This window comes from Rhamphochromis sp. 'chilingali', assembly GCF_963969265.1.
Source record: "Rhamphochromis sp. 'chilingali' genome assembly, chromosome: 9".
Classification (NCBI taxonomy): Eukaryota; Metazoa; Chordata; class Actinopteri; order Cichliformes; family Cichlidae; genus Rhamphochromis; species Rhamphochromis sp. 'chilingali'.
Window position 1 is genome coordinate 24,089,672 of NC_137936.1, and position 26,375 is coordinate 24,116,046.

The 26,375-nt window shown below is 39.7% G+C and overlaps 2 protein-coding genes across 3 annotated transcripts; both read right to left on the reverse strand.

The window, feature by feature from the left end:
• Positions 1–1,034: 1,034 nt before the first annotated feature.
• Positions 1,035–5,816, reverse strand: LOC308403435 (rho guanine nucleotide exchange factor 19). The gene is made up of 12 exons (XM_080892842.1): positions 5,382–5,816; positions 4,929–5,099; positions 4,785–4,849; positions 4,409–4,683; positions 2,892–3,052; positions 2,651–2,803; positions 2,439–2,568; positions 2,286–2,360; positions 1,953–2,045; positions 1,717–1,865; positions 1,408–1,572; positions 1,035–1,324 (listed from the first exon to the last, which is right to left on the reverse strand). The coding sequence occupies exons 1-12, from the start codon at positions 5,510–5,512 to the stop codon at positions 1,279–1,281; spliced, it is 1,614 nt and encodes a 537-aa protein (XP_080748968.1). The 5' UTR covers positions 5,513–5,816; the 3' UTR covers positions 1,035–1,278.
• Positions 5,817–6,214: 398 nt separating this feature from the next.
• On the reverse strand, positions 6,215–16,521 carry ddi2 (DNA-damage inducible protein 2). 2 transcript variants are annotated; one of them, XM_080892782.1, is made up of 10 exons: positions 16,241–16,521; positions 15,914–16,085; positions 13,564–13,693; positions 13,135–13,401; positions 12,923–13,049; positions 12,635–12,762; positions 11,863–11,991; positions 11,577–11,680; positions 11,179–11,371; positions 6,215–8,807 (listed from the first exon to the last, which is right to left on the reverse strand). In XM_080892782.1, the coding sequence occupies exons 2-10, from the start codon at positions 16,049–16,051 to the stop codon at positions 7,300–7,302; spliced, it is 2,724 nt and encodes a 907-aa protein (XP_080748908.1). In that variant the 5' UTR covers positions 16,052–16,085; positions 16,241–16,521; the 3' UTR covers positions 6,215–7,299. The 2 variants fall into 2 exon arrangements, with proteins under 2 accessions (XP_080748908.1, XP_080748909.1); XM_080892783.1 differs by adding an exon at positions 9,149–9,197 and having other exon boundaries at positions 8,708–8,807; positions 15,914–16,481.
• Positions 16,522–26,375: the final 9,854 nt, after the last annotated feature.

A 26,375-nucleotide genomic window follows, 5' to 3' on the forward strand; every position in this document is an offset into this window, starting at 1 on the left:
GAGCTGCAACATCACTGGAGTGCCCAAAAGCACAAGGTGTGCAATACTCAGAGACATGGCCAAGGTAAGAAAGGCTGAAAGACGACCACCACTGAACAAGAGACACAAGCTGAAACGTCAAGACTGGGCCAAGAAATATCTCAAGACTGGTTTTTCTAAGGTTTTATGGACTGATGAAATGAGAGTGAGTCTTGATGGGCCAGATGGATGGGCCCGTGGCTGGATTGGTAAAGGGCAGAGAGCTCCAGTCTGACTCAGACGCCAGCAAGGTGGAGGTGGAGTACTGGTTTGGGCTGGTATCATCAAAGATGAGCTTGTGGGGCCTTTTCGGGTTGAGGATGGAGTCAAGCTCAACTCCCAGTCCTACTGCCAGTTTCTGGAAGACACCTTCAAGCAGTGGTACAGGAAGAAGTCTGCATCCTTCAAGAAAAACATGATTTTCATGCAGGACAATGCTCCATCACACGCGTCCAAGTACTCCACAGCGTGGCTGGCAAGAAAGGGTATAAAAGAAGAAAAACTAATGACATGGCCTCCTTGTTCACCTGATCTGAACCCCATTGAGAACCTGTGGTCCATCATCAAATGTGAGATCTGATTTGTTTTTGTTTTTGAATGTCAGAAATGTATATTTGTGAATGTGGAGATGTTATATTGGTTTCACTGGTAAAAATAAATAATTGAAATGGGTATATATTTGTTTTTTGTTAAGTTGCCTAATAATTATGCACAGTAATAGTCACCTGCACACACAGATATCCCCCTAAAATAGCTAAAACTAAAAACTACTTCCAAAAACATTCAGCTTTGATATTAATGAGTTTTTTGGGTTCATTGAGAACATGGTTGTTGTTCAATAATAACATTATTCCTCAAAAATACAACTTGCCTAATAATTCTGCACTCCCTGTAAAATGCCACTATGGCATGGTGAGCATATTAAATATTTTGTCCGATTGTCATGTTATACACTTGTACTCCGGAAAGTGAATTAGAAATCATTTTATTATCAATTAAAGTAAACTGTACACTACTTAAAAATTAATTGGTATTTTAAAGTCAGTCAGAAACAACAAAAAACGTCTGTAGCGATGATCTAGCTCATCGTGAGGTTAGTGGACGTTTGAACAAAGCGCACCGAGTGCATCTTCACCAAGAACAGTGCAAAGCGTAGACTGAACCACTGATGAATCTTAAAAAGTGAACAAGTTAACATTGTTTCAGTTGTTAGTTACATGGAGCCAAGTTTCGTCTTTAAAGTTTAAAGCTGTTAAAAGGTCAGTGTCTCGATGACAGCGCCTTCATCCATGCCTCTTTCTCCGACCTGTAATTTAAAAGAAAGCCATCAGATGGTGAGGGGGACTCCAACAGTGGATGTAAGGACTTACAGATTTTATTAACTCTTGCCTTGTGTCTGTAGCAATTATCATTGCAGTCGGATGTCCTGTTTGAGTTTTAGAGAGATGTAGCAGGAAGGAGTATGAGGGCAGACCCAGGACTTCAGTCTTCACAGGCTGAACGCTCACGTGTTCTGGGAATTGAGCATGGTCCATTACTTTAAAGCGCTCATCTCTGAAAGGGATGAGGGGGGGAAAAAGTAAGATTAGAAGCACATTTACAATGTGGATCATAAAGATCCTATTTTTTGTTGACTTGCAGCAGCTTGGACTGTACAGAGACTAAAAAGTTTGATTGCTAGGATTGCTAGTCAAATACTTTTTCATAGAGACGATCAAAAGGTCATTGAAGAGGTGGAGGTAGACGCCAACGAATGACATTCTTAAGTTATAAGCGCTCTCCTTGGTCAGCTGTTTCAGGGCTCCGTGGTGCACCAGGAAACGCTTGCTTGTGACCATGGGAACTGACTGGATGGATGAAGAAGACGCACTCTGTTACTGCTGCAGGTTAAAGAAGACCACTTTGTAGTCTATTAAAAACATTTGTGTCATCACCTTAACTTTTCCGAAATCCAGCAGCATTTCGAGGCAGACCAGCTCCTCAATCTGTTTCATTTTTCGGACCCCCTTGTCACACTCTGTCACTATCTGGGGTCAGAGTAGTGCAGTTGCAGAAGAATTAGGCAGATTTTTCACTTAAATAAAAAAAAAGCTGTCAATACTGAAGTGCAGAAATTCTGTTGCAAGTAAAAATTGCATTCAGATTGGCAAGCATAACATTTTTATTTATTTTTTAAACAAGATCAAGTATAAAGTAGCAGAAAATGGAAAGTGAATCTTTTTCTCTCGCCTGTCTTGGCATGAGTGTACAGATCTGAAAAGCATTACCTCATGAATGGCGTCTATTGCTTTTTTAAGGTTTGAAACTGAGTCAGAGTCCGGCTCAGACAGTTTCAGGATGCTCTGAAATGAAAGAAAACAGAAACCTTAGCTAATGGAGCAAAAATCTGTTTAACAGTTCAAATCTCATCAGACGTTTACCTCCAGCAGAAGCTTGATGCGAGTAATTCTCTGGAAGGGAAGGACGAGGAAGGACTTGAGGGTCTTTCTTTGACACACCGGGTCACTCTCGAGTTTCTTCAGGGTATACAGAAAAACTCTGTTGTGCTGCCTTGAAAAGGGAACATTTAACAGAGTTTGCATCGCAAGGTGTTGAGAATGTATTTGTATTCTGAAATACAGAGTACACTTACAGCTTTTCGTTGATAAGGGCTTCTTGGTACATCATATTCGTCACATACGGCACATAGAGAGTCTGGAAATGTTTGCAGTGCTGGAGGACGACGTCGCCAACCTGAGGGATCAACACGTTCTCTCCCAGTCGGCTTTCCAAATCCGTAAGAAACCTAAAAAGACACCAGGAGCCCAACTAAGTTAAAACATCAGGACAACCTGCCCATATATACAACAAGGTGCTACGTGTGGAGCTCTCACTTTTCACTGGCCACCATCACGTGTTGAATTTTGGAAAACAAAATGTGATGTTCTGTTTGAGACAGAGTCTGCTTGAGTTCCTGCGACTTATAAAAGTGATTTACGGCCACGCCGAGGCTCCTTAGGTAAGATGCTTCTGAGCCGATGAGCTCGAACATGGTCTTTAGAGGAAGAAAAGGAGGAGGTGGGGGGTTATTGGCAATCAAACAAAATTTAGACTGCTTTATCTCCAACGAAGGTAATAGTGTTTCAAAATACCAACCATGTCAACAAATTCCATAAAAACCTGGAAGAGCAGCTCCTGTTGCCATACAATTAAATCCTGATGTCAGCACAATATTTTTTAAGCACTCAAATGAACTGAAAGGAATTACCTAAAAATCCAAAATATACCTATAAAAGGACTTCTTTTTGCAGTTCCCCTTATTTTAATTTCCTGGTAATAGTTCTTAACCATTGCTGTGGATTAATTGAGCTCACTCTGGTTTTCCAGTTTGAGCGGCCTGTTTAAGGTCACTGCAAAGCATCTCAATCTGATTTAAACCCAGACTTTGACTACGCCGATTCAAACCTTTATTTGATGCTTCTTTCTTTCTGGACATGAACTGATGGCTGGACATTCTCCTTCAGGATTTTCTGGAAGTCTTTAGAATTCATGAAGATTTTGGAATTATTCCAGAAGATACCTGAATTAAAAAGTTCAGTTCAGTTCAGGATCAAAATGTTTTTGGCAAATGTGAGATGAGCCTTTGTGTTTTCTTGGGGGTCCGCAGTGTTTTTGTTTTGCCTTGGAATTCTTTCATGGATGTCATTTTTGCCCAGTCTTTCTTAATGCTGAATCATGAACACTGACCTTTAAGGAGACAATTGAAACCTGCAGTTCTTTAGATGTTATGGGTTCTTTTGTGGCCTCTTAGAGGAGTTGAAGCGCTCGGAGTAATTTTGGAAGGTTGACCACTTCTGGTAGGTTCACCACTGCTCCAAGTTTTTACCATATATGGATATTGGCTCACTCTGTGATTTGCTGGAGTCCCAAAGCCCTTAGAAGTGGCTTTGTAATCCATTCCAGATGTCGGTTTTTTTAGTTTGTGGCCTGACATGCTGCTTTTTGACATCTTTCATCTTATTTCACTATAAATCAGTTTTTAAGTAATTTCTTGATTCATCAGGTCTGGCAGTGATAGACTCCAAGATGTGGCTAGTGAAACTGAATTAAGGTTTCCACAAAAAAGGGTGGTGAACACAATTCACGATTTCCCAAATGGAATTACTTAATTACTTTTTTACAGGACTCTACATTTGCAGTCAAACATACGCTATACAGGTAAAGACTGAAATGTTGCGATCGAACAAACTTGATGCAGGCATATTTAACTTCATTAAAGATCCTAAGAGCAATATGAACACTTGTGCTCTGCTTCATGAGTGTGATTATAAAGTGCCTTCCAGTTTAGTTAAATTGCATGCATCATCTCTAATACATGAAACAGCTTTTTGTTTTTTACATTTTTGCACACCTCTTGAAGGCGAATCTCTCTGGCTGTCAAGCTGCTGAGTAGACCAGATGCCTTCACCTCATCCAGGTCTTGCCAGAGTGTACTTGGAGTCACCCTAATAGGCTGAGATCGAGGAGTTGCATGACGAGCGCTTCGCTGAGGGCTTTCAGCACGAGTCATCGGTGTCTGCAGGCTTTGCAGATACTTGGGAGTTATCAGTTCAGACAACAGACCGTCTTTGAGTCTGTGGAGATCATCTTTCATTGTCTGCAGACAGTAATCCTGATACAGTGGGACTGCAGAGCAGAATGAGAAAGACAAAAACAGCTTTACAAAAATTACGCTTTAAAATTTAAATGTGATGATGATGATACCTTAAGAAGAAGGTTAAACTTACAAATATGAATGTACTTCGACTGGAATCGTTCACTCTGCAATTCCTCCCCAATCACATTCTCTTCTCTGGATTTATTAAGAAGGCCACATGCAGTTAGCTATAAAATATTTTTGCCAAAGTTAAGAGATCCCCACCTCATCTTACCCTTCTTTGCTTTTATCCGGATCACATTGTGCGGACGAGCTTGAGTTATCTTCCTGAAGTCCAGGTGGCAAGAAGATTTTCAATTTGTGCGCTGCCAAATGATTTTTTTTCAAATCCCATGTGCGCCTTAAAGCCACCAATCTGAGAGCTGGAGATATGTCTAAGGGAAAACTGTGACAGGATAAAAGATTTTATAGTTCTGGATAAAAAGGCTCACCTGTTTTGTACTCATTTTAGATTAAAGAAAATCTCATATGTGGGGCCAGTTCCCCCATTGCATCAATTTGACTTAAAATGATGAAAACTTTAAAAATTTGAACAGGAAACTCATGACTCAATACTTCACTACATTTGCATTTACTGCATTTGAAATTGAGATGCATTTAGTCATAATGAAGCAGTTTATAAGTTTTTTAAAAACCATTGGCATCTTTCAGGGGCTGAGGTCCTTACCTGCAATTCTCAGGCTTGTTTAAAGACCCGCTGCCTCTATCAAGGCCTCCAGTGTGCTCTGCCCTGCTGTTTTCCAGAGAAAAGCCCTGACAGAGCATCTCTCTCCCCTCTGTGGTTGGTGACTGAGACATTAATTACTCAGTAGATGACTTCTAAACTAGTGTATGTTTGTAATGGTTTTTCTCACTGTGGGTGTCAGCTGTAGTCTGGAACTGATCTTTTACTATACCCTTTCCAAAGTGGATTTGGGTGGATCCTTCCTGTGTCCCACAGCCAATCAGACTACACAGTTTGAGTTACCTGCAGTCTGAGCGTTTAGCAGCAATCAAAAAACAAACTAGAAGCAGGTGTGTTTCTTTACATGCTCCTTCAGGGTTTTACAACTATGGAGGCTTGTTTCTGCCACAATTAAAAACAAAACAAAACAAAACAAAAAAACAACACAGCTGTAAGTCAAAGTTTGAGGTTATTATCTCAAAATTTTAATGTAACTCAAAGTGTCACATTATTTTCTTAGAAGTCTGAGTTAGCAGGTTAAACTTATGGATGTCAAAAGATCTTTTTTTTTTTTTTTTTTTTTTTTCCCCCAGTGGTGCCACCAAGCTTCCATACACAAGAGCAGTGGGCTATTTTTTTCACCTTTTAGATTAGTCCAACTCATGGCAACATCATTATTTTGATACCACATATCCTTTAAGATGTCCTTTAAGATGTCCATTTAAAAAAAGGTTTTTTTAAGATTATGGAAAATACTTTTTAAAAGCAAGATATGGAAACTCTTACTTTCTATACTTGGCATGTGTTTGAAAAAAATGACTTAAAAACTCACACACGTCTTTACAAATACTAGTTTCATTTTATTTGCAATTTAAAATTCCATACAAGATAAAAGTAAATAATTCAATCTGCCTGAACATTGTGGATAATGTACATGACTCAAATAAAGCCATTAAAAGTCCCGATAGATGACATACTGATGAAACGTCTGACATTTTTTTATTTATTTTTTTAAAAACTGATTATAAAATAAAATATGGATGTTTGAACACATGATCACACACTACGAAGAACTTACACAAAATAAAAGACTTCCTGAATGGGAGCTACAAACAGAGTTGTAATCTAGACATGGCAAAGCGCTGAAAAAAGTGGATACATACAGTACAAGATACCTTCGGTAAATAACATACTGAATCAATCAATCCCATTTATGATCGTACTTCGGCGAACCCACTCGTTATTTTATAGTGATGATAACATTGACATGTTGGGTTTCCCTTGTCAATGGAAATTGTAAACTTGATCAAAAATGATCAACCCTCCTTAACTGCAAAAGTTCTTCCAACATTGGGTTGTTGCATTAGGTTTTATTCAAAAAAGGAAAAAAAATCATTAAAATATCCACATTTGTGCTGAACAATCTCAAGCTCACCAAACAAAAGTTACTGTGGTATGAGTAGCAGGTAATGCTACTCCACTCTGAGATTGTTTTGTTTTATTGACGATTAACAAATTAGACAAGAGTAGTTGTATGATATGTCAAAGAGGGGGAATTACAATAATGTTTAATGGTTCAGTAATCAATAACGGGCATTTAATAATATATCAATGCTGAACGATGAAATGAGAAGAAAATCATTCTATGTTACCAAATCTCTAAAAACCAATGAAGTGGGTGAGGACCCAAAACATCTGCATGCAAACACACCTCACATTTCTTTTTAGCCAGAAAAGTATCAGCAGTTGTCCTGTTTCTTCTCGGATAGTCTGTACGACAAACCAAGAGACAGCATTTCCCTGTTTCTTTTACGTGGTCCCTGCTAAAAATGGGGACTGAGACATCTGGATTGGTAACAAGTTTCCAAATAAGACAGATGCTAATTTGGGAGGCCAGGGACTCGCATGATTGGTTTTGAGTCTAGGTGGGCACAGTGATACTGCGGGCTAGAAGTGCCAGCAGAGCTAGCTCCACAACCCCATGGGCTTGTTCCAGTGCCTCTGCAGCCTCCCTGGCAGAAAAGCCTGCTGCCTGGATTCTCTGGATGTGCTCGGCTGGAAACTGTTCTATAAAGGGATGTAGAGGAGGGAGAGGAGAGGCTGGAGATGAAGGCTGGGGAGTCTGAGCCAGAGGAGGAACTGATGAGGACAAGTTGCTTGAAACTTCCTCCGGTGAGCCCGCTGCCATTGACATAGGGCTGAGGAAAGTGTGCTCAGTTTGGAGGCCTAGGTTGTCTGGGGTATTGGTGCCAGAGGCTTGTCCATCTGCGACCCCTCTCCCATGCTGCCCCTCAGGAGGCTCCCTGAACTCCAGATCCTCAGGGGGATCAAGTGGAACCTCTGGCTCAGACTGAGAAAAGCTGATGTTACTCGCCTCATCTTGCCCACATCTGTCTGCCCTCCTCTCCTCATAGCTATGTGGACACTCTAGTGGTCCTTGTCCAATCACAGCCTCTACTGTATCACCGCCCAGATGTTCATTCTGGCCAGAGTGGTGGGGCGCAAGACACTTAGATGGTTCCCCATCAGACACAGCAGCAGCATAGTTGGCTTTGGCATCGCTTGGTTCTGCACCGGGTGTAATGGCAGTAGAGGGGGTAAGCTGGGTATTTTCGGGGATTGAGGTGCACGGTTCGGGGGACATGTTGTCTGTGTCCTGCCTGAATGGATTTGAAGGAGAGCAGGAGGTGCTGCGATTTTGTGACTGAGCACAGTTGTTGGATACCAGCAGCTCATGAAGCTCCCTAAGGGCAGATGCCAACGAGGGGATGCTTTCAGAGCTGGAGCAGTGCTCTCCATCAGGCTGATCCCTCTCAGAGCACACCACATTGTCAGAAGCAGTGGGAGACTCCATTTCAATTGAGTCAGGTTCCCTGGGAGCACCTGGACCGACTTCCGTTGTAACAGCAGTATCACACTCTGTCACCTCCTGCTCCATGGGCTGAATGGGGGAAAGTTCCTCTGCATGGGGAAGCATGGAGCTGTTCTCCACCTCATCTGATTCAGCATCCCCCTTTATGGCTCCAGGCTGTAGTTCTCCCCCTGGATCCTGGGATACGTAGTTCATGTCTGCAGGAGGGGTACACGAACGCACAACATCTGTTGAGGGACTGCTTAGAGGGGGCACCACGGAGTTGCTATGGAGAGGCAAAGGGTCAGGGTGGATATGGTGAGGTATAGAAGCTCCATCCTCTGCTGGGGATGAAGGCTGAGGAAGCTCCTGGAAGCCAGGTTGATCCTGGCACTGCCCTGGTGCTAAGGACTGCTGCATGGCGGCAGGGGCAGACTGAGAGTGATCCAGGGTTGGGTTCTGGGGTTGATCAGAGGAGAGGCTTTGGGAAGGGGAGGTGGCTGACGACGTTTGGCCTAAGGTTTTGGGTAATGAAAATGGTTGGGGCTGCGGTGAGGTAGCTTGTCCATCTGCAGTGTCTATCACAAGAGAAAATATGCCTAGGAATTAAACTGTGAACTCCAGTGTGGGACAGTAACTATGTCAATTTAATAGCTTTAGATCCAAACACAAATACATATTCTCTTGCCCAAATTCTTCAATGCATTCTATACTAACATACTTTATTCATTAATATTAATTATAATGAATTTCCTATTCTAATTCAATCAAATATAAATAATCACAATAAAATGCATCAGTAAATAACAACAAAGGTACAACACTGATTACCTGACCCAGCAGCAAAATAACAGCAAAATAAAAGAAACAAATAGCAATGGACTTAGCACTGGCAATGGACTTGTGAATTTTGCAGTACCTGGTTGGTAGGGCCCTCTCCAGCTGTCTCCAAATGCATCAGTGCTGTCCTGCTCAGGGGTTAGGGCACACACCACACACATCATGCAAAGGGACGGAGAAAGTTAGCAGTCACACACAGGGCATGCACCAAACTATCGGCCTTTTCACACACACAGATGTGAAAAGTGTCATCCAAAAATAAATAAATAAATTAAAAAATTCTCGGGTCTAGGTCCTGACAAAGAGGTTGCAGTGTACATCCCCATCACTAAACGTCAGGGGAGCTCAATTCAAAGGGTTGTTCAGCAGTTAAAACTGTGGGCTGATTAAACTGTCTCTCCTGACTCGAGTCCATTAACAACCTCCAGTCATTGCTGGGCATCACTGGAAACAACAACAAAGACTTAATGGGGCTCTTGCACAAATAATAATGTGAGTATTAAAGGGAAACTGAAGAGTCCTGTATGGGTGGAAAAGCACCACTTTCCACTGACAGTGTATCTGTGTTGGTAACTTTTATAAAGTAGGAGTGAGCGATGTCAAAAAATGACATAATTCCAATAAATTAAACTCTTATATTTCAATATTTTCTTTAAAAAACCTGTTTATACATTAGAAAAGTTGCCGGACAAGAAATGTTGTCATGTAATAATCCACTAACTTAAAACACTCACAACACCCTAAAGGAGAAACTTCACTATAGTGATGCCAAAGTATTTATTTGGTGCTGGAATAGCTAATGATGAACAGTTTAACCCTTTATCACACAACTATCAGACATGTCGCCTGGACTACTGTGAAATCATAAAACAATTCTCATCTTTCAGGAACCATTTAAATTTTCTCTCTAGCTCAACACAGTTAAGGAGTTACCGTATTGTAATGTCTTCATCTAGATAGAGCCGATTTTTCTCTCTGTGTTCAGACAGACCTACCTTGTGAATGCTTTGTGCTACTGTGATACACCAAATCAATCTTTAAAGCTCATATTCTCTTCTTTCCAAAACCCTTTGAATTTTATGTCTAACTCAAACAGTAAGAGAATTATGGTAATTTAAAAGAATGCTTGTAAAACGAGTCTGTGGCTAGACCGACGGCAAAAATAAAACGTTTGAAGCATTAAAGTGGTTGAAAAACTCACACTGTCCACAAAGTGAGACGGCAGGGGACCGACAAGCTGCCATTAACCATAACTGATGTTTCCCATGCTAACATTTTGTCATAGTGAAGTTAAGTAACTGCACAAATACAATGGGAGCGATTGCTTTTATTATTAGTTTTGTCAACACTGCAGACATTTTAAGCATTTTTCTTATATATATATAAAATAGATTTTATTTCACAATTAGAGGACACTTTTTAAAACTTTTAGTTAGATACAGATGTTGTCGGAGATTTTAAACAATAACGAGACGATAAGGCAACATTTAATCCTGTTTATGAATCTATTATTTCCTGGTCTGCCATAGATTCTGGTTCATATAAATCCCCACCCACGTTTCTGTTGGCACAACATGTTTTTTTCCATTTGTCTGCGTAGGAGGTTTCAAGTTCTGCTCTCACACTCTTCAGATCCATCTGCACTCGAGTCTACATCATAATCAGACAAATTTTAGTTGTCCTATATGAACTCACTATAATGAAACAGTTTTGAGGAAGCACTTTCAGGGACATGATTCGCTAAAACCTAATCTGAAGAGGTACTTTTAGATCACAATACACCTGGTATGGACAGTAAGGATGGTGAACTTTATAAATGGTAAATATATGTATATATAGTTTAAATCATTTTGTTTCATTCATCAGTTTGTTTTGTTTTAAGCCTAAAAAGCTTATTTCTGTTTTAAATGTGCTCTCATTTGCCTGACTGTTGTCTTATACTAAGGTACATTTAACTTGCTGAGGTGATGACATGAAGTGATCATGTGACTGCATAAATGGAGTTGAGAGTAAGAAGCTTTAAGTGGCACATGCAAATGTAGTTCCAACTGAGCTGGAAAAAAGCTCAATGAGAAACAACCTGAAGTGCACACATAAACGGCTTCTTACCGCTTTCCTGTATGGACCTCTGAAGCGCCTCTGCCAGTTCTCTGTCAGCCAGCTCCTCTGGGCGGGCATCTTCACGCCCCTCTGTGCCGTAGGCTAGTCGGGCACACTCTGGCAGCTCCGCCTCAGACAGAAAGCGAGTTTCTGTGCCTGTAGTGCCGATGAGGAGGACGCTCTTCTTCAAGTCGATCGAACACTGCAAGAAAAACAGAAATGTATAATCCTAAGCTTTTCTAAAGTTTCCAGTGTTAATGTTGTTGACTGATCATTTTTGTCAGCGATATTTCTTTTCTGACAAAAATAAGAAGATAACTAAATAAAAACCGGGGCATGAGAGCAAAAACTCCCATGCGCCCCGTTTCTCATGAAAACACCACTGCTCAGATAAAAGGAGCTCACACCTGGTGTCTCTTCAACATATCCAGGCCAAGCAGCATATCCATAGGCTGGTCTTCCAAAATGGAGAAAGAACAAGGAAGGAAGTCTCCCTCTATCTGGACCTGAGCTGGATTATGAGGAACAAAAAAAGGAAAAAAAAAGAAAAAAAAAAAGAATACACTGAAAATGTGATGCAGAGACTTAAATTTGGATTTACTAGAAGGCATAGCAAGATAGTTAGGCAAACATTTGTGACTGTTCTGCATAAAAAGTAAAATTGTTCATAGTAGAAACACTCTTGACACAAACCCAAATGAACTCTGCCAATGATCTTCTGGGTGCCCACTCCTTTGGCGATCCCAGCCCAGCGTCTGTCCACCAGTCGCATAATGTTGCAGCGCTCTGCGCATGCTTGGCTCATGATGGTCATCTGGGCTCCTAAAAGTGAAGGAAAAAAAAATCAGTGAAAACTAAAACCAAAATGTGTTTAAAGATACCTCATATGTAAACCACAACTACACACCTGTATTTGTCAGCCCATATTGCATGGGTACAATCCTATTTTCCACACCTATAAAGACCTGAAAAGCTGCTATAACAGTCCTGTCTCCACCCGACAAGACTGCTACCCAGACTGGGTACACTTCTTTAATGATTGTGAGAAACAAACAGAATCCCACACACTCTGATAAGTATTAGGCTGGTATTTTGTTTGTTTTCATACAGTCCTGCCTCGAGCCTCCGCCTTTAAGTGGCACATCTCCCTCTGATGCCACAGACAGCAAGGTGTTTGGGGTATTAAAAAGCCTCACCCTCAGAGTATGGAGCAAGATTGACGACACTTTAAAACCAATAGGATATCATTAAGCTTGTTAAAGAATTTATATTTTCTAACTGATGCCTGAAAAACCACCCCACAAAATAATGTGATTTATTCCTTTCAAAGAGAGCAAATGTAAATCATTTGGCATTTTTTTTCACATTGGAGAAAAATAAAAACAAAAATCTTTTAATTTTTTTTTTAATGTAATTTTATTGTGCAGCCCCACTACTGTTCGTATCAGGATTTAATGTTCATTACCTGAGTCAACAAAAGCTTTCACAGGGTGGCCATTGACTTTGCAGTTAATGTACAGCATAACCACCTGTCCAAAGCTTTCTGGGGCCTCCTCCATTGCTATGGTCATGTTTTCTTCCACATTGTGTTGCCTAAAATCAATTCAACAGTAAGTGTAAAAGAAAAATCACAAACAATTCATAAATAATAAACCAAAACACGCAAGTGGCAGATGAAAGTGAAGCTGTGCCTCATAGGATGAGGATTATTATGTGTTGTGAATGTCTCTAAGTGATTAACGTCTTTTCCTACCTGATGTCCTCTTCAATCTTTGCTTGGGCTTCCAAATCAAAAGGATCAGCGGTCAAAAGTCTGATTCTCTCCTGCTCCCTCTTGGCTCGATCCTGCTGTTGCTCCTGCAGCACTTTGGTGAAACGCTCTAAGGAAACACAATTATGCTAACATGGCCGACTCATTGTAAATTAAAAGACGACAAGCACACCCATTACTCTGTTTTAGTTCACCTAAGTCTCCGCTCAGCAGGGCCTCAGCGAGCGGCGGGTTTCTCTCCTTGAGGAGCGATAGCTCGTGTGGATTCGATAAAAGCATCTGCTGAAGTAAGGCGGGGTCGTCCAGCCCCTGAGGAGAGGACCCACGAAAGGCCATTGGCGTGGAAGGCTGTGCGGCACGCTGCGGTGGAGCCTGTTGCTGTGGTCGTACGGCACCACGTTGATTGGCTGAAGAAGAGGTGCCTGGGACTGTGATGGAACGAAAGTCAATACGGGGCAGACCTAAATAACAGAAAGGGTAGAAGATTAGCGTACTGCATAACGACATTATTATTATGTCATGTCTCTCGTAACTCATCCAACAACAATAAGATTCAGATTAAACATTTCCCTGATTAAAATACATACATAAACAACATGTTTATTAGTTTTCATGTGTATTACCTGGGAAGGCGGGCTGAGCCGCTGGTGGCCTTCTGTCAGCTTGCCGGAGAACCACCACGTCTCCATCCTTTACACCGTATGTCCCCAAGGCACGAGTGAGGTCTTTTAGGGGCTGTTCAACATATGTGATCTGTACAAAAATAAAAAACACTAAATAAGAAGAAATCAACATGCATAAGATTCACAAGTTTTTGCTCACATTTTATTTGACGCAGAAATGGGTGGACACTGGTCATACTTGAATAATGTGTAAAGATTTCTATTGATTCTTATCTGTTTCAATAGTTTATTTTTCTTTTCTTTTTGTTTGTTTGTTTTTTTTCCTAGTGCATGCCCATGCTACAGTATTGTTTGGCCTGTCCGTTCTGTTGATAAATTGATATACTCAATTAATTAAATAGCGGTGGCAGATGTTGTTTATAGTGTCAATATGGATCATTTGATCCCACTGTTACGTGGTTTCTTGGTGCGTATAATTACATTTTTGTGGATCTAAATTCGACTCTAGTGTTATGAAAATATAATATAAAAACTGGTAATTTTAGCACGTTGCTAGCTGGTTGCCACATGACGGCACCATAAAGCATGCGTAATTCAAATTTTGTAGATATAAATGAATGTTGTTGTTGTGAAATAAAATTGATAACAACACTTTTAAAAGGTGCATAAATGATTAACTTTTAGTTTATTTTAGCCCGTTGCTAGGCAACTTTATGATTTAAAAAAAAATGTCATAGATAAGAAACCTAAGATGGTCTAAGATGTACTTGTGTTCAAGCATTGGTTACTCAACTTATGATGGTCTAGGAGGAGTTTGCAGACAAACATACACTCACACTCACACACACACACACACTTTTCTGTGTGATTTTAAGAAGGTCTGATTTTTTCTTTTCTTTTTGCTGCTTATCTTTTATCATTTATATAGTTCTAGTATAGTACTTCTTTCTACTTGACTGACAATGAGTTATCTTAGTACTGTTAACTGAATCTCAATTCATCAAATTAAAGCCATATTTCCCACGTGACCATCATAGGTTTGCATGACAAACTTTCAGGGGAAATGCACACTTCTTAACAGGAATTACAAAAAATTTCTAGTACAATGTTTTTGACAAAATGGGGAAAAAAGTTTCAATGGATGAAGTTAGGAATTTTCTTCTATCATGGTAGTATGGCTCTATGAGTATAGCTCAAAACAAATGATGTATGTTTGAAGTCCCTAAAATATTTTGGAGAATGTCAAAACCACAATTTTGCAGGTACTGATATTTTATTTCCAACTCCTCATATAGAAATCACAAACCCTCCAAATCAGATAAATAGTCACAGATACTATTAGTATTACTACTTCCACTTTTATTTAGCCTGGAAATTCCACTGAAATCTAATCTCTTTTAGAATGGAAACCAGACCAAGACAGGGGTTGATTAAATTTTCAATACCAACCACTAAAGCTTAAATGTGAAAAACACATTTTCACCCAACTTCAGTGTGATATTCCCCAGACACCACAACATGTTTCTCTTATTTTCTCTTTGTATCCGATGAGCTAACACGGAATGACCCTCTACTCCTCATCCTCACTTTCTGTTTCCAGTTTACCCACAAACACTGTGCAGACCAAAGTGTGTAAACGAAATGCTATATTTTGAAGCCAGCAGAAGAAACTGATTCAGGGCTAAAACAAACACTTATTTTCATTACTATAAATATTATTTCTTAAATGTTATATTATTTTTCACTTTGCATTTAATTGTTTGATCTACAGTCAAGTTTAGAGTCTGTTTATTTTTCTTCCAATCTAACATAAACTACGGGTGCGTGTATTAAATGTGTTTAAAACTTTCTAAATCTGCCAGAATTAAAGGCTCTGGCGAGTAGTTTTACTTTTCGCTTTATTACTGTATACCACTGCTGCACTAACTTTATTATCCCCTTTATAGCGTGCTGAAACCCAAAGCTCGTCACGCAGTAAAACATTTGGTAGGTTATCACTTGTTTGGGGTTCTTCCTTCAGCCCAGATAACGTTAGCCTTATATCTCGAGCTACCAGGCGTACAAAACTCACTAACTAACCCTGAATTAAACTTCTCCAACCATTAATTACCCGGACAACTATTAGCTTCCTTAGTTTGCCAGTGTGCTCACTTTTTCTTAGGTTAAGGCTACACACACTTTAGACGTGGGATACATAATTCTGGAAACGTGTCTGTTGTGGATAACAACGCAGGTTTCGTAACACTTCGTCCATCAAAACAGCAAAAGTCCGATTCATCCTAGCAACCCAGCTAGCTAGCTTAGCTGCTAGCTACGTTAGCTCCGTTGCTACATGTAGCATGGGTCTTGCCTGGATTTCCCCTGCTGGGATTCCTGATTCCAGCTCACAAAGTGCTACGAAGTCTCTCAGTTCCAGCTCCGGGGACACATCGAGGGCGAAGGTGGTTTCTTGGCGATCCCTCGGCGCGCAGAAAACGGTCACCAGCATCGCTTTTTTGGGGCAGGATCTGTGGACAAGTCCGCTGCAATAGAATGCGTTTAGTGTGGTGTAGTTTTTCCACAGGGAACCCCAGTTAGTTTGTGGATTTCCCCCCTCTTAATTAAGCCGACTTTCTGTAGAAATTGCGTCAAAAGCGAAAGTAGTTACATGAAAAGAGAGTGACTGCTTTGCACTTACTGGTAAGAAGCCTGATGTCACAGTTTCTCTTTTAACAAGAGCCAAACAAGTATTGCATCTCATTCAACCCGTTTTCTGGCATGTCGCAATACAGAATTTGCGGTCGTGCGTACTTCTTCTTCTTCTTCTTCTGTCGTTTTAACGGCAGCTTGCATCCGCGGTCGTGAGTAGTCTCTGTATTTTTTTTAATGAACTTTATTGGACAATCAATGAGTATACAACACACAGACAGATAAAGTATACAGAAGAACAGAACATGAACACACAAAACCAGGGGTAAAAATGAATACACGCAAAAATTCACACACACACACACACACACACACACACACACACACACACACACACACACACACACACACACACACACACACACACATATATATTGTTTTGAGAGCCTTTTTGTTGGTGGTGTCTGATACTGATTGTATGTACAATTCTACATCCTTAAGAAAATGACCGAAATATGGTGTTTTACTAGTAAACTTGAGTCCCTGTATTACACTGTCTTACAGTGTAATGCAGACACTAAGTGTCCACGGCACTTTTATTTTAACTGTGTTGTTTATTTATTGTAAACTGCACTATTTTTTATTTTTAACAAATAAATAACACTTTAAATAACACAATATTTTACCCTGTGATGATGATGATAATAATAATAATAATTGTTATATTATTATTATTATTATTATTATTATTATTATTATTATTATTATTATTATAACAGTTTCCCATCTGACCTTCTTATTATCTTATTTTTTCTTATAATCTTCTTACTATTATTGTTGTCTTTAAGTTTGTGAGTATACGTATTGGAGCAGCAGCAGTCAAAAAGGCATATCAGAGACTCTAATTCCTGAGTTATGAGGAGAGCTGCTGCCATGTTTTTCCAGCAGCTTCATCAAAAGTGTGTGGTACGCCAGCAACTCAGACGCGAACAGGAAAGCCCTTTGGAGGATCATAAACGCTGCCCAGAAAACAAACAAACTAAAAAAACGTGCCTCTTTGGAAGAGCCTTTCAGCTCTCGCTGCCTCAGCAGAGCAGCCAGGATCATCTAGGACACTTCCCACCCACTAAGACGCTGTCATCAGGTCCACCTCATCATTAACAAAGAAAACAGCTTCAATGTTCCACATGTACAAATACACCCAAGTGCAGTTACTCAGCTGCTCTATTGTAATGTAGTGTATTATATTGTGTTTCTGTTACATTTTTTTAAATCAGTAATCTGATCTAATCTCAAGAATGAAAGTGTTTCTTTATTCATTTCATTCATTCACTTCTAAAGCTAGTATCTAAAGCTTCATCAGCAGTTCTGAAGTTTCACTGTTTTGAAAATAAAATGCAATATTATATATGTTAAATTTCTCATTCTTATAAGCTTACCTGTCTCTGACAATAAGACAGAAATAAAAGTGAATACTTATGACTAGAATTTGTCCTAAATTTGTTTACACAAACAATGTGCTTAAGGATATTTTAGGTCTACTATATGCAGGACACGACTTGTCCTTTATTTCTCTCTATTTTATTTTAAACCATCTGAATGTGCACAGGTCCTGTAGACATTTAAAAATGCTTTGTATACTTATCTTTCTCGACCAAAAAAGTATTTAGTATCAACTGGGGGGAAAAAATATGCCAATAAACAGTAAAAAATGTGTACGTGCACATGTAGAATATTATGTGGTTCTCATGGTTGATTTCTTATGTGAACCATATTTAATGGTTGTTTGAGGGTTACATGCAAAGTTGTAAAGAATTTAAGGTTAGTAAAACAAGAAGGAAATAGTTTCAAAACAGGTTAAACCAAAAGATACTAAAGAGAATTCATTTCTGGTACTGCATAAACTGTGAAAGGGAAAAATGCATTTAATTTATTTTAAATATGAATATGAATTAATAATGAGTAATAACCACTGAGTTTCAACACAGTTACTATAGAAGTACTGACAGGAGAAGCAGTGATATGAAACCGGTTATGAGGACTTGCTGTATGGTGGAAGAGTTTTGACTTTTTTTGGATGGAAAGGGAAAAAATGACTGGAGTAAAGTCGGAGTTGCCACGGTAACGCACAACATTAAATAAATCGCTTCTGTGGAGCGTGCTTTTTATCAAAAGTTCATGCCTTTACCGTGGTGTCAGTTTCCTACGGGTTTTTTTTTCATTTTGAGTTTTTCTTCTTTGCACACCCACAGTACATAAAAGGCTTTTCTAACCACATCTATCCTGTATAATTCCAGGCAAATGTTGCCTCTATTGCAAGAAAAAAAGAAAAACCACTTGTTCTGCACATTCTGGTGCAGAGGCGTGATTTGCTTGGTGCAACCAAAGGTGTAGAAACTTATATGGGCTGGTTAGATGTGGAACAGCCAATGAAAAGGAGAAAAAGAAAATGGCTCTCATGGCTTTCATTGATATTATTATTTTAAATGTGCTCTGTTTTTGTTCAAAGGTACCACATAACCTATAATGTATGAGTGGATGTCCATTAATGCAATTGCTATGTGTTTTCAAAATGGCATATTTGAGCATAGTGATGAACGATTCTGATGTAACTTCAGGTTATCTGCTCTGTATAATGTACTGGGAACTTGCACCTTGTGGGGTGTTGTTCTATTTGATGTTTATCTAAGTCTCAGGTTCTCAGAAGCATAGCTTTTAAGTGGTACAAGGTAAGGATTTCACATCTAACTCTAATCTGACTTAGTGGTTGCCAAACCTTTTCTGGCATGTACAATTACGAAAGCTCACACCGCACATTGATTATCTTTGAATGTCCTTACTCTAACTATCCTGAAAGTCTAAAACAACTTTTTGTTCCCTCTGTTTCAAGTTACTCACTATGAAGCTCTGATCAGTTCCTCTTTAACGTCCCTTTGTATCTAAAGAAGTTGAAAAAGAATCTATTATGTTTCAGGCTTCTGCTGATTGGAAGGAGTCACCTATAAGCATCAGTTCCTCGTCATTTTTTCACTTCTTTAAACATGTTTGATTTGGTTGAAAGTTTATAACTCTTCACTAATTTTGAAGCCTGTGATTTTTATTTTTGATAACTGAAGCAGTTGTTACTGGAATCATGTATAGGGAGAGGTGTTGCTGTGATGTTTGCATAGTTTTGCAGGTTCTGAGAGGCATGCTCTCCATTTGACATAAGGCTACATGTGAACTGGTTGTGTTAATGTACGGCAAACCCCTTCCCCATCTCAGTGGTTTACAAACTTTTTTTTGCCATATACAACAGCAGAGGTTATAGACTAAGAAGCTATGATCAGTTCCTGTGATCAGTTACACTATGTCAGCTAAACAAAGCTTTCAGCAGTGATTAAAGTGCACAAATGAAAACAGAAGACTTTCAAACAAACGTTTTCATAGTGTAGATTAATAGTGTTGTTAATCGATTTTTTAATAGTTTTGTCACTGATGTGCAGAGAGGATAAAACAACACATGTACTGATTTTGATATGTTGGTGTCACAGTCACACCAACATGATGAATAAGTGTTTTCAGTTTACAACATTTACAGGCAATCTAGAGCTTTTTACTCATATGTATCTAGATTTTACTCACAGCATTCAAAGTTGGGAATTCTTGATTACTTAAAGACTAATGATAACCTTGTTTTATGTTTCGCTAGCTCATTAGTGATGATCTCTGTCTCTGGCTGCAGTGTTAGCTTTACGTTGTCATTTCTGAAAAATGCAACAAAAACTCTCTGTCTCTCTGTGTCTTCAGAAACAGCATATATCTTACACATGGTTCATCCTGTGAGTCAATTCAGTAGAAGGTGTGTTCAAGGGACACTTCATGACACAGTCCAGTGTACATATTCTCCCTTTGGCCTGCAACGTTGTTTATCTATCCAGGTTATTTCATCATTATTTACTCTGTTTGGGAGATTGAGGCTGCAGAACTGTTTACCTTGAAGTCAACAAAGGTACACAGCGTAGACAATGGAACGACTAACTGGCATTTACCTTATGGTATTCAACTGGAAACTTATCTCTTTCTAGAAGTCAGTAATCTGCAAACATGGCTGTGTGAGCGGTTTCTTATGGGAATCATTTCACAGTGCAGATGAAATTATTCATTGACCCATGTCAAGAGTTACAAGAGGCTGGTGTCGCAGACAGGATTTATGATCAGCGGTGTGCCCTCATTTATAATCTTACCTGTCTGAGTGCTTCCTAGAAAGAAAGTCATAGCAATATAAAACTGCTGACAAGGAGAATCTTTTTTTAATTTCTGAAAAAAGACATTGCTTTTTAAATTTAATTGAGGAGCTGTCATGACACACTAAGGTCAGATATGAAGTTCCACTGGGTTCAGTGCTCGAACCAATTCTTTTTACATTTTACGTGCTTCCCTCGGACAGTATCACTCAACATGCATTTTGATTGCTGTGCACATGATACCCAGCTCCATTTATCCATGCAGCCAGATAACACATAACAATTAGTCGAACTGCAGGAATGTCTTAAAGACATAAAGACCTGCATGACTTCTAATTTCCTTCTTCTAAATTCAGATAAAACTGACATAATTGTACTTGGCCCAAAAATCTCATAATATGACTGCTATTAGAATTTGGTGCTATATAAGTAAAACTGAATTGACTTTTTCAAATTTGTTTTTTGGCATTTTGAGTTCCTTAACACCTCTCTCTCTCTCTTTCTGTCTCTCTCTCTCACTCACTAGATGACTTAATAGTGTTGCGAGAGAGCCACATATGTCTTTCCCTTCACTTGTAACCAAGAAAGGAAAGCGAAGGAGAAAGCTGGCAGAAGATCTCTGCTTTTTGTTGTTTTCTTCTCCATATGGAAAGGAATCTCTGATTTTATGTGTGTAGATAAACACATAAGTTCTTATTTTTTCATTGTATCTTTAATGTCTGTAAGCAAGATGGGCAGACTGTGATCATAAAGGGATAGGCAAGGTCAGCAACAAAGTTTAGGTAGGCTGCGGTGTTTAAAACATGCTCAGTAAGACAGGATGGATCCATGCTTTCATGTTCACGCCAAAGTCTGTATCAACCATCAGAATGTTGCAGCAGGAATCGAGACTCGTCCAGCAAGCAAGTTTTTCTAATGTGTTTCCAACCTTTTTTCCCCCAATTCTGGTGAGTCTGAACTGGAGCCTCAGCTTCCTGTTCGTCTTTAATGTCCCTTTGTATCTAAAGAAGTTGAAAAAGAATCTATTATTTTGCAGGCTTCTGCTGATTGGAAGGAGTCACCTATAAACATCAGTTCCTCATCATCTTTTCACATGTTTGATTTGGTTGAAAGTTTATAACTCTTCACTAATTTTGAAGCCTGTGATTTTTATTTTTGATAACTGAAGCAGTTGTTACTGGAATCATGTATAGGGAGAGGTGTTGCTGTGATGTTTGCATAGTTTTGCAGGTTCTGAGAGGCATGCTCTCCATTTGACATAAGGCTACATGTGAACTGGTTGTGTTAATGTACGGCAAACCCCTTCCCCATCTCAGTGGTTTACAAACTTTTTTTTGCCATATACAACAGCAGAGGTTATAGACTAAGAAGCTATGATCAGTTCCTGTGATCAGTTACACTATGTCAGCTAAACAAAGCTTTCAGCAGTGATTAAAGTGCACAAATGAAAACAGAAGACTTTCAAACAAACGTTTTCATAGTGTAGATTAATAGTGTTGTTAATCGATTTTTTAATAGTTTTGTCACTGATGTGCAGAGAGGATAAAACAACACATGTACTGATTTTGATATGTTGGTGTCACAGTCACACCAACATGATGAATAAGTGTTTTCAGTTTACAACATTTACAGGCAATCTAGAGCTTTTTACTCATATGTATCTAGATTTTACTCACAGCATTCAAAGTTGGGAATTCTTGATTACTTAAAGACTAATGATAACCTTGTTTTATGTTTCGCTAGCTCATTAGTGATGATCTCTGTCTCTGGCTGCAGTGTTAGCTTTACGTTGTCATTTCTGAAAAATGCAACAAAAACTCTCTGTCTCTCTGTGTCTTCAGAAACAGCATATATCTTACACATGGTTCATCCTGTGAGTCAATTCAGTAGAAGGTGTGTTCAAGGGACACTTCATGACACAGTCCAGTGTACATATTCTCCCTTTGGCCTGCAACGTTGTTTATCTATCCAGGTTATTTCATCATTATTTACTCTGTTTGGGAGATTGAGGCTGCAGAACTGTTTACCTTGAAGTCAACAAAGGTACACAGCGTAGACAATGGAACGACTAACTGGCATTTACCTTATGGTATTCAACTGGAAACTTATCTCTTTCTAGAAGTCAGTAATCTGCAAACATGGCTGTGTGAGCGGTTTCTTATGGGAATCATTTCACAGTGCAGATGAAATTATTCATTGACCCATGTCAAGAGTTACAAGAGGCTAGTGCTGCTGACAGCATTTACGATCAGTAGTGTCCCTTGAGTTGTAATGTTATCTGTCTGCATGCTTTTTTTTTGTTCAGTGGATGTACAGCAGTTTGGTAGAAGACAACTCCCTTTACAGGTGCTGATAACGCCAAGGACACAAAACATTGTGTCCTTGGCCCATTGCTCCATTAGGTTTCATAGCGAGGCGCGTGATGTGTGGTATGATCAGTTTGTAACTTCCTCCCTCTTCCTTGGAATGGAATAAAGGAGTGTGCTCATTACTTAGACCTGAGATGTTTTGATGTGTGTGTGTTTGCTCTCCTGCATGCATGCAGTAATAAAATAGCTTGACCACAGCTGAACATACTGCAGACCTTTCTTTTTTTTACAGAAAATTCCACAACACATCCCTGTTGTACCTGTCAGTTGTTACAGAAATAAGGTTTATAGCATGAATGTTTAAAGCTAGAGAAAAATTGAGAATGTAGCGGTTGGCATACTCTCACTCGCTCTCAGTAGATGACCAATTATTGTTGCAAGAGAGACATCCACCCCCTCACCAGAGGATTATATATTGAGAGAGAAAGACATACACACCCCTGTCTCTTCAGTTGTTGTCAACAAGGCAGAAGGAAGAGTGCTGGTAGGGGATTGCTGCTTTTTGTTGTTCTCTTTTCTATATCTGAAATTAATCCCTTATTTTATTTGTGCAGATAAACACATAAGTTCTCTTTTTTTTGTAAGGTCCAAGTTATTGTGAAATTCCTGTGGGAATTTGTGATGGGTTTATGCTGGCTGTGTGAGCTTGGGTTGTTAATTTTTGGTTTGGAAATTGTGACTGACTTCAGATTCTCTGTATTTTGGTTTAATGTTCTTTATTTATGTCATGATTTTACTATGGGGCTGTCTGCAAAGAGGGAAAGACAGAGTTAGTACTGGCAGATGGTGGGAATTGGGAAACAGAGTTCAATGAAACTGAGTTCATATTTTTGATTTGGTGGTTTGCAGTATTGAGGTAACAGGGGAGAGTGTCAGACTGTCTAGCCTCTGACTGTACCCCTCTGACTGTACCCTTTGCTCTTCCTTTTGCCTTCAGAACTGTTTAATTATTTGGGACATAGATTCAACAATTTTCTGGAAATGTCCCTCAGAGAGGGAACTCTTTTGTTGTCAGGTATTTTCAATAACAGTAAAACGTTGGTTCCAAAGTTATGAGTGATAAATGTTGCTGTCTTATTTGTGTGGAGTGTCCAATTTAAACTTGGTCAGGTGGTGTTTCTCTTTGTCTTAATCTTATTCTATTTGTCACACAGGAAACATTGCATTGAAGAAGTGAATATGATTGTCGTCCAACTCATCATACTTTTTTTGATTTTTAACCAACATGTTGCTGGTTTGACATGCAAAACAGGTAAAGTGTGCCTTTTATCATTTTACTCACTCTGTATAATGCTTTAAAATCAGTTTTTCACTCTCCGAGGTTTAATAACTCAACGTCCACAGTGGGAGGCCCAAACTCAGGAAATGGATACTAGATCTGTTAGCTCTCCTCCACAAGTAGCCACTTCTACAACAAAATCCAAATTATTTTGGCACAGCCTTCATTTTCCATTGTTTCTGAGATGAAGGCACAGATTTAAAAAAAAAAAAAAAAAAAAAAAGCTATGTAAACTGTAGCTGACTTTTTTTGTCTTACCAGGTATGGCTCATTATCTTGGAATTTCAAATTTGTAATCTTTAAAAGGCTTTTGTCACTCTGACAATCAGGGAGGAAGGAAATGGAATACTTATAACTGGAATTTGTTCCAAATTTGTTTACATGAGCAATCCACGTAAGGATAACTTAGATGTCTACAGCACTCATATTCATTACATGTATACAATTGCCACTACTGCTACTGTGGTTTAGTAAGTAAAAGTATTTTACAGTTATCTTTTTTTAAAAGATTGTTTGAAACATATGAATCTGTAAAAGTTAAAACATTTAAAACATCTTGTGTATTATCTGTATCACCAAAACATTATTTGCTATTAATGCGCCTGCAGCAACACAACTCTGAAGTTGGGCAAAAGATGTGCTCTAGGTTGCGGCTGTGTTATATATGGGAAGTGCTGATTGGCCCAAGTGCAGCTCTTTCATCAGTGGCAATTATATGTAATTAACTTTTAATGTTGTGCATTTTCTTTGATTTATAAATTGTCAATTTGCTTAGTCTTCTTCTTCTTTTTGCCTGTCCTGTACGGCATTGTAGCAATCAGAATTACTGTCTGAAGGTCAAGAAAAATGCCCAAGAGATTTATTTTTCCAAGTGGACGATTACAGCTTTTGCAATTCTGGTTCAATTGATTGTCATAGTTTATTTGATCTTTATTATTATTATTTTGATTTAAGTTATTACAATCAGAATGGACAGGACAGAGAAAGAAGAAGGAAAGAGAAGTTCAGAAGAGAGTTAACAGACTGAGAGGGAAAGAAAAATAGAGGAGAAGAAGGAAGCAGATTGAAAAAAAACAAGCAAAAATAAAACAGCACAGTAAGGAAACCACAGCAATAACCAATATGGGCATGAGTAACAGCAATTAATAAAAATGTAATGTTAACTGTACAATACATGATATGTTTAGAGGCAGCAGCCAAGCGAGATAGTGTGTGTCTGTAAGTTGTTTGTACACCTGTATGAACCTGTAGGAACACTTATGTGTAAAACCTGTGTGTGTGAGCACATTCATAAGATTTCTCCATGTAAGTGTCTAATACCCACATGACTTCTGGCATGGTAAGTGGTATGTCATCAAGACATGGGCCAGGCCGGATATAGATGGCACTGTTTATGTGATGGCATGCCATATCTGGCCAGATTGTGGTTTGGTTTATGTGGCCCAGGTTCATAGAAAACAGGTCTGGCCCGGATCTGGCATCAAACTTGCACTTCTGACTGACCGGTGTCATGGCAGGGTGTATGTCAACCCGACGTGGGCATGGCTTGGCAATGATGGCACATGTTGTTATTACATGGCTTGATTAAGGTACACATTAGGCTGACATTTGGGGCAAGAGCTGAAACTATTCTGGTCCAGCACAGGGTCAGCAGTGTGTTTGCAACTGGCCCGTGGCTGCACACAGCTTACACATGGCCCACATACCGCAAAGAATGACGGCCCTTTGGTGGACCAGATCAGGTTTGCCAGAGGTACTCCACGCATGGGCCAGCACAGGACCACCAGTGTGCCTGCAACTGGCCTTGTGCTGGGCCATGTGTGTGCCACCTCTGGCAAACCTGATCTGGGCCACCAAAGGGCCGTCATTCTTTGCGGTATGTGGGCCATGTGTAAGCACATTTGTGGGCCAGATCCAGGCCATACAAATTTTGCTATGTGGGTAGTGGGTGCTAGGAGCCATAGCCCTGCCCCCCAGGACATGAAGCAGGGATGGAGGAGCTCCGGGCCACGAGCAAGGATTACCACCAGAGGGGCAGTCACGTCAGCCACCTAGAAAAGAGCTGTGGAGTGCCTCGGATGGGGGTCACCCAGCAGCCAAGGTGCAGAAGTCACAGGGCCTGCAGCACTGAGGCTGCAGGCTCCACTGGCAGCCAGCTGTACCATATCAGACTGAGCCCTGGGCCCAGAGACCCAGGATCCAAGGGCCCTTCACACCCTAGAAGGGGCCCAACAGAGCCAGGAGGGCCAGTGTGCACCAAGCAGCCACAGGAGTGAGCCAGTATATACAAACAGGCACATACAAATACAA